This window comes from Gekko japonicus, unplaced genomic scaffold (assembly GCF_001447785.1).
Source record: "Gekko japonicus isolate JY-2015 unplaced genomic scaffold, Gekko_japonicus_V1.1 scaffold2608, whole genome shotgun sequence".
Lineage (NCBI taxonomy): Eukaryota > Metazoa > Chordata > Lepidosauria > Squamata > Gekkonidae > Gekko > Gekko japonicus.
This window is the reverse complement of record NW_015165900.1, coordinates 52,258-61,037: the sequence shown is the minus strand read 5'-3', so window position 1 is coordinate 61,037 and position 8,780 is coordinate 52,258. Positions and strand designations below refer to the sequence as shown.

Below are 8,780 nucleotides of genomic sequence, written 5' to 3'. Positions count from 1 at the left end.
TTCTTCTTCTTCTTCTTCTTCTTCTTCTTCTTCTTCTTCTTCTTCTTCTTCTTCTTCTTCTTCTTCTTCTTCTTCTTCTTCTTCTTCTTCCTTGGGTGTCCCCTGTTCTTCCCCTCTCTCCCAGGAACAAAATGGGGGTATTTCAGGCTGTTGTGCAAGGTGACAGACAAGAGAGTCAGAGCCAATAGGCAGAAATCTTTACACCTATGCAAATGCTAGTCTGGATCCGAGGCAGAGTTTCATTCTGCAGTGCAGAAATATCTTTGTGCTATTTCAAAATGAACATAATAGCTTGGATGTTTGCACTGTTGACAATTCAGTAGCAAGCAGTATAGCATTTCAAACAATTCAATGAAACATCATTCAGCTAACCTCAAATGTGACGTAGAGTAAAATTGCACTTTCCCCCCCCTTTCAAAGATATGGATGACTGTTTCAAATGCCCAGAAGATAAGTATCCAACTAAAGACCAAAATGGATGCCTTCCAAAGAATCTCCATTTCTTATCTTATGATGAACTTCTCGGGATCAGTCTGGCTGTTTTCGCTCTGTCTCTGTCTCTGACCACGGCTGTGGTGCTTGGAATCTTCATTAAGCATCGGAACACTCCCATCGTCAAAGCCAACAACAGAGAACTCTCCTATGTTCTGCTCGTCTCCCTTCTGCTCTGTTTCCTCTGCTCCTTGCTGTTCATTGGCCGACCTCACTTTCTCACCTGCCTTCTACGCCAGACAGCTTTTGGTGTCCTCTTCACACTAGCCATTTCTTCTGTGCTCATGAAAACCATCATTGTGGTCTTGGCTTTCATGGCCTCTAAACCGGGATCCAGGATGAAGAAATGGTTGGGGAAATGCTTTGCAAACTCTGTTATTGCTTTTTGTTCATTCGGTCAAATGTGTCTTTGCCTGGCTTGCCTCTGCAATGACCCTCCATTCCCAGATGTTGACATGAACTCTTTGGCTGAAGAAATCATAGTGGAATGCAATGAAGGATCTGCCAAGATGCTTTACTATATTCTGGGCTACATGGGGTTTCTCTCACTTACCAGCTTCTTTGTAGCCTTCTTTGCTCGGAAGCTGCCTGACTCTTTCAATGAAGCCAAGTTTATCACTTTCAGCATGCTGGTGTTTTGCAGTGTGTGGGTGTCTTTTGTTCCAATGTATGTAAGTACCAAAGGGAAATATATGATAACTGTAGAGATCTTCTCCATCTTGGCCTCTGGGTTTGGTTTACTGGGCTGTATTTTTTCACCCAAATGTTATATAATTGTCTTGAGGCCTGAATTAAACAGTAAAGAGTGTTTAATAAGAAGAAATAAGTAAGAATTGAATATCCCTTACTATATTCTTAATATTTTACATCAATACCATTGAATACAATTTGCTGCTGAGTAATTTTGATTCCTAATAATAAAATCCAAGTATAACCCATTTCTATGTGTTATGTCTTCACTGAAATGGGATTTTTGCTTTAGCTGAAGGGCCAACAACAGCAGCTGGTAGCTCTGTCTGTGCTTTTTTAACTGGTTGACTTCAGTGTATTTAGAAGTTTGTAACCCTGCTTAATTCAGCTTAGTTAAGCAAATATTATCAAGCTAGTTGGGCTAATTAGACAATCATAATCAAATGTGAGAGTCCCATGTTTATATTGTGATCATTGTAATCCCCAACCAGGCGTAGGTCTGGAGCTTCTTCTGAACTAATCTGAGACATGGCCTCTGAATATGAAAAGGGGGATAGTACAACAGTGTCTTTCACAGATCTGCTTCCTTACAATCCACTATCTCTTCTTTTAATAGGTACCAGAAATGCAAAAGGACCAACATGATTCAGCATGTCATATTGATTTTAGCCTGGCCAAATTTGAACAAACTCTTCATTTTTCCTATGAGTGTTCACATGCTCACAAAGAAAATCACCCCTACTATCCCATCTCAAGCATGATGAGCAAAAGTATGCCCTGAGGCAGTGTAGTGTATTTTTAGAGAATGCATGGAAATCTTAGAGACCAGGATTCAAATCCATGAACTGCCCTGAAGCAACTCAGTGAGCTTTTAGCATTTAAGATGTAGTAAGCTTTAGTAAGTATCAACTAATATGTAGTAAGCATATTGTTGATTTAGAGATGCAGAAGCAATGATCAGAAAGGTGTACATGCTATATGGAATTTTTTGTGAGGGGATACAGACAGTAGTGCAGAAATAAAGAGTCATGAGTGAGCAAAAAACTGGTTTCCTATTTAAAAGCAAAAAATACGTAAATATAAATATGTGGATGATGTTATAACAGTAATAAAACAAAACATATCCTTGAAATATACAATGGAACAAATAATTAGATTTGGAATTTATTCTGTATATAAATTGAATTTTAAAAAGTTCATGATAATAATAAAAATAAATAATAAATAATGATATTAGAGACAACCAAAGCAGAACAAGAAGAGAGAGAGAAAATAACAGAATGTACTGTTTGAAAACCCCCAATATTTGGGTATATATGTAACAACAAATTGATAATTTATATAAAGATAATTATCAAAACGTTTGGGTGAATATTACTAAAGATTTACAAAGATGGGAAAGACTGAAAAATTGTGGTTAGGAAGAATTTCTGCTGTTAAATAGAACATATTGCCAAAGTTGACTTTTCTGTTTCAAATGTTACCAATCTATGTAAAACAGTTGTAAAAAAAATGCCTAGATGTGAAGGAATGCGAAAATAAATTAAATGAATAGAATGGTAAAATTAGCATCTCTCTGTTTCTTTGCTTCCTCTGCTCTTTGCTTTTCATTGGAAAGCCTAACCAGGTGACCTGCCTCCTCCAACAAACAGCTTTTTTCATTGTCTTCTCTGTTGCTGTATCTTCTGTGCTGGCAAAAACCATTACAGCGGTGGTGGCTTTCATGGCCTCCAAGCCGAGAAACATTTTCCAGAAGTGGGTGGGGAAAAGGTTGGCTCATTCCAGAGGTCGATTCGGGGGGGATTGTGGGGGATTGCAGTTACTCCAGGTGAGGTGCGGGTGGGCGGGGCACATAACGAAGCCCCGCCCCCTGCTTCTGACCCCCCCACTTCTGGCCCTCATTCAGCCAGGAGGAGGAAGGAGAAGAGGGAGGGTAAGTTGCTTCCTCCTCGCCTCTCCCCACCCCTGCCTGCCTGGGGCCAGGGAGGGCCTTGGTGGGGCTTCCTCGCACTCCCGCCGGCCTTGCAGGTCCACCGCCGGGCCCCTGATGTCAGGGGGTGTGGCATATGCTAATGAGTTATGCTAATGAGTTCCCCTAGCTCTTTTTCTACGAAACAATCCCTGGCTCATTCTATTGTCATTTCCTGTTCCTTGGTTCAAATAAGCATTTGTGCTCTTTGGTTGGCTGCTTCTCCTCCATTCCCAGATTTGGATATGAACTCAGTTTCTACAGAAATTATAATACAATGTAATGAAGGATCAGTTAGCATGTTTTATTGTGTCTTGGGCTATCTGGGCTTCCTGGCCATTCTCTGCTTCACCGTGGCTTTCCTAGCCAGAAAGCTACCAGACAGTTTTAATGAAGCCAAGTTCATCACTTTCAGCATGTTGGGTTTTTTGCAGTGTTTGGCTTTCCTTCCTTCCATCTTACTTGAGCACAAAAGGGAGATACATGGTGGTTGTGGAGATTTTCTCCATCTTGGCCTCCAGCACTGGGTTATTGGGCTGCATCTTTTTGCCCAAATGTTTCATCCTAATAGCGAGGCCTGAGATGAACAACAGAGAGCATTTAAAAAGAAAACAAATTCTAGTCTGTAATGATTAAATGTAAAATGTTCTTTGACAGTTGATTTAACATCTTGGATACATGCCTTGGTAATATCAAGAATAGACTATTGTAATTTACTCTTCATGAGTCTGACCTTGAAGTCAAACCAGTTGTTTAACTCCAGAGAAGACAGGTAATGATGGTCAGAAGGACTGGTGCTCTAGAATGATTGAATCCACTTGTGCTAGATGGAGAAACATGTTTTTTTTCAGAGCAGGTTAACAGCTTGAGGATGCTCACGGCCCTTCCCTTGGTTTTTGAGAAGCAGGTTGACATGATAGACTGGGGCACCTTCTATCCACTGCATCTGATTCTATAGTCTCTGCTGATCTGGTCACACTGATCCATGCTTCTGTAACCTCACAGTTGGATTCAATCATCCCTGATTGAATCACCCTAGAGACTGGCTGATTGAATCACGCTGATTGAATGACCCTAGAGACTGGCTGAGCTTGGGGCACAGGAACAATAGCCGACCAGGACTCTGGAATAAGCCAGTCAAGTAGCAATGTTTTGTAAATAGCCTATCACTGGTATGTGTGGGGTGGGGTGTTTTGCATGTATATAAGCAGGGCTCTGGCCCTGCCTGAGTTGTCTTAGAGTTCAGCTAAAATCACTATTAAACTAAGAGTTGATCATTATACGTGTCTCAAACCCAGTATATTTCACTGGCAATGAGGATGGGATCCTGTTGAGCCAGCCCAGTGCCCTCCAGCACAGGCTCGGGGAGAGTGCCAAGGCCTTGGGCACTCAGCGTCAATGTGCTGCGACAACCTCTGCAGGGTATAATGACACAGAGTCCACCATTTTCTCCAGAGGAACTGATCTCTGCTACCTGAACAGCAGTTGTAATGTTTTGTGATCTCCAGCCCTCACCTGGAGATTGGCAACAATTGTTACCCAGGAGGATATGGCTGGTTTGGAGGGTGGAGTCTACGGCATTGTACCTGTCTGAGGTCTTACTCCTCCTCAAACCTCACCATCTCCAGGCTCCACCCTCAAGTCTCCATGAATTTCACAACCTGGAGTTGGCAACCCTAATTGCTTCCCAGCCAAGCATCAACCTGCCATTATCTGCCCCTCTGATGTCAGCTTTCCATCTCCTCTTCCCTCCACCCTGAAGATCAGTTGTAATTCTGAGTGATTTCCACCCCTCTCCTGAGATTGGCAACAGTGGTTCCCAAGGAGGGAATGCCTGGTTAGGAGGGTGGAGTCTATGGCATTGTACCTGTCTGAGGTCCCACCCCTCCTCAAACCTCACCCTCTCCAGGTTCCATCCCTCAAATCTGAAGGAATTTCTTACCTGGAGTAGGCAACCCTATCTCCTTCCCAGCAAATCATCAACCTACCTTTATCCCCCTCATTCTTCAGCTTTCCATTCCCCACACACACACACCTGCAGCCTCTTCCATGCTCTGAATCCCTGACTGCGAGGGAGTCCACCATTTTCTCCAGGGGAACTGATCTCTGCCATCTGGAGAGCAGTTGTAATTTTGAGTGATCTCCATCCCTCACCTGGAGATTGGCAACAATGGTTTCCCAGGAGGAAAAGCAGTCTTTCTCTGCAATGGGGACCAAAGCAGCTTACATCATTCTCCTCTCCCTGTTTTGACTAGCACAACAACCCTCTGAGGTAGGTTAGGCAGAAAGTCTGTGACTGGTCCAAAATCACTCACTCTGCTTCTGCAGCAAGAACCTGGATCTAGCAGACCCTGCTCTGAAGCACTGATTGCTACGCCTAGGGCAGCCAACCTCCAGATGAAGCCTGAAGATCACCAGTTATCACAACTGAACTCCAGACAACAGATCTCTCCCCCCTCCCCCGGAGAAAATAACTCCTTTGGAAGGTGGGTTGTATGGCATTCTGTTCAGCTGAGGCGTCTCCCCTCCCCAACAGCCAGAGAGATTATCCTCTTTTGCAAAATGGAGCCAAAATAGATGTATAACAAAAAATCATAACAACCCTTGCTCCCCAGTGGGGACAAAAAATGGCTCACGTTGTTTTCCTCTCTGCCATTTTATCTTTCCAAAAACCCTACAATGCAGGTCATGCTGAGAATGTGTCAGTGGCCCAAGGTTACCCAGCAACCTTCAATAGCAGAGCAGGGATTCCGCTTTGATCTCCTTGACCCTACTCTGACACACTAAACACTTTATAACACAGGTTCTAAGCCCCCATTTCTTTTGTAAAGGAGGGAATATTTTCCACCTTCCTTGTATGTGCTGCCTTTCTCCACAACAGAAGCCCACAGTGGATCACAATGTTCTCCTGTCCTCCATTGTATCTCCTCTATAACAACCTTGTGAGTTACATTAGACTGAAACGGTGTGATTGACTCAAGATCACACAACACCCCTCTGTGGCAGAGTGTGGATTCCAACTTGGGACCCGTTGATCCTAGTCAGATGTTCTAAGCACTGCACCACACAGGTGATTGGTCAGGGAATGTTAATGGTCACACAGGGGCTAATGTCCACCCTCCCTTTCTGAGCTGTCTTCACATGCTTGGTTCTTGTGAATAAAACTGCTTCCATCAAAAATGGAAGAGGGATGTTTGAGGATGAAACTGTGCAAGGATGTCCCAGTTCTTTCATTCCTCCCATCCCACTCCTACATACATTGGCGCTGGATTGTAGTTTGTTTTGGGATTTTGATTTTGGAAGAGTATGGCTTCAAACAAATTTGTCCAAAATAAATTTAGCCATCATGGGATATGATTTCCTTTCATAGACTACAAACTGTCATAACAAGAAGAGGGAAGTAGGGGTAAATGGACAGATCACACATTGTGTGGAAGGAAGCAGAGAGAGTCCACAGGGAATAGTATAGCACTTGCTTTTATTGTGTGAGTGGGCCTTTTCATGTAGAGAAACATGGGGATATGCATGTGTGATAGGAGAAATGGGTTAGAGAGCACTCAGGGAACCTGACTGGCAACAACTTAGGGTGGACAAAAGAAAGCACTGTAGTCAAAGAGAAATCAAACCTGTGGGATTCATCCTTACAGGATGTAGACATTTTGCTAGACTCAAAAAGGAATCTTAAACATTCACAAGGAACAAGTCTATTAGCCAGAATAATTAAATGGCTCCTCCATGCTCAGGGACAATAACACTCTTATCATTCTAGAGACACTGAAAACCCATATTCCCCAGAACTGCTATTTACCCCATGTTGCTCCTGGTAGCTCTTTGAATCGGGGAAATGGCCTTGAATGGTATTTAACCCCTCTCATAATGTACTGTATCTCAACTCCATATTGTCATCTTCTCCACAGTAGCTGGTTTTTTATCATTTTTACTGTTATACAGGGAAGATTACTATGGATTGGGGAGCCAAGTCTAGGTTGATAGTCTAATGGGGTGGGGAAAATAATTAATTTCCAGATGCTTACTTGATGTGCTATTTCTTTTTTGCAAAAAACCCTAAATGTCTAACCATCTCTGGGGGAGGAGACCTGGAATCCCCCCCCACGGAGTGGAGATGCACAATTATAGCAGTCTCTTATAGGTGCATTATCTTCCATTCAATTATATCCTAGGGATGGGGGGGGCATCAGTGTGTCTGCCCATAGTGACCTTGCTGAGAGCAGAGAAATAATTTTGTCTCAAAAATTCTGCAAATCATTGTGCTGGAAGGTTCTCAAAGGTTGTGCAGAAATGATTGTAATTCCTATAATTATCAAATTATCTGTTATTTGTTCATTCAGTCAAAGCCCCAATCAGTGTGTAGAAGGTATTTGGAAATAGTTTCAAAAGAATTAGAGGCAAGACATTTGTGTAAGATTAATCAGTGTCTCTTGGCTAGCATTCAAATAATGTATTTATAACATGAAAACATAAGTCTCACTCATATGCTTTCAACAACTATAAGTCAGCTGATGGCTGGGAGACTAGCGATAAGGCTGGGAGGGTCCATGTGCACAGAACTGCTTTCCCATCAGAATGGTGAAGTCTGCATTGATGCTGCTGCTGCTGCCTCACATGGTGTGCACAGCGCATACTGTGAAGTGTACCGGAGATAATCCTCTTCAAATTCTACACCAGTGGTACAGGCCAGGTGAAGTCCTTATTGGTGAGATTGCATCTCATATTGGTTACCTGCCCTACCAACTTTACTTCGTGGAACACCCATCTGAGGACTTTATTCACCTTTCAGTGTAAGGAATTTATTTCACACTCCAATTGTATAACGACCTATTTTATTGTAATGATTCCCTACATTTATAGGATAAAATATCTTAGATATGATTTAAAGGGGCATAACCAAAAATATGCCCAATGAATGAAGTTACAAGAATTGTGGCAACAAAATTCTGAAATGGGTCATCAAATCCACACAGTGGGGCCAGGGACAGAAACAAAGGATTATTCTACAAGCCTGGAGAAGTCCCAGTTTGTGGAAAGAACATTGTAATGGTTATATAGCCATGCTTACCAGCGGTTGGTACCAGTGTTCCCTCTAAGCTGAGTTAGTGTGAGCTAGCTCACAGGTTTTTAGCCTCCTGGTCATACACCTTTGTCTTAGCTCAGGAAGGATGGCTCCAGAGCAAACTAATTTCTGAAGAAAACTGATTGACAATATTTATTCAAAAATACTTTTTAAAAAGCATATAGTAGACTGAATTCACCAACATAGGCTGCTGTGAAAGCTACAGGAAGGGAATGACTTTAAAGCCTCACAAAGTATTTATTCATCATGTTGGCTAAAAGGAGCCTGCAGACACCCTACCATTGAATGCCAGTTGCTGGAGGGGAACAGGGAGAACTGCAGGTTCCTTCAAAGCTCCGCTTGTGGGTTTCCTGGATGGGCTTGTCTTTCTTATAACAAACTTTGTAACCAAATCAAGCAGTTATATTCTGCTCTTCTATTTGCAGTATGACTACAAAGTTTTACCAGCACATTCTGGCCTTAGCGTTTGCTATTGAAGAGATCAACCAGAATCCGAACATCTTGCCCAATGTCACTCTGGGCTTCCACATCTATGAT

General features: G+C 42.6%; 2 protein-coding genes across 2 annotated transcripts in view; both read left to right on the top strand.

Annotated features, from left to right (window-relative positions):
* The window catches only part of LOC107110561 (vomeronasal type-2 receptor 26-like), a 10,120-nt gene extending 8,798 nt beyond the window's left edge, over positions 1-1,322 (top strand). The window contains exon 4 of the mRNA XM_015411360.1: positions 421-1,322. Coding sequence (XP_015266846.1) covers positions 421-1,322 — 902 coding nt within the window. The remainder of the gene's footprint in view (positions 1-420) is intronic.
* Positions 1,323-1,710: 388 nt separating this feature from the next.
* The window catches only part of LOC107110560 (vomeronasal type-2 receptor 26-like), a 20,043-nt gene continuing 12,973 nt past the window's right edge, over positions 1,711-8,780 (top strand). The window contains exons 1-3 of the mRNA XM_015411359.1: positions 1,711-1,798; positions 3,809-3,923; positions 8,669-8,753. Of these exons, the coding sequence (XP_015266845.1) occupies positions 1,711-1,798; positions 3,809-3,923; positions 8,669-8,753 (288 nt within the window). The remainder of the gene's footprint in view (positions 1,799-3,808; positions 3,924-8,668; positions 8,754-8,780) is intronic.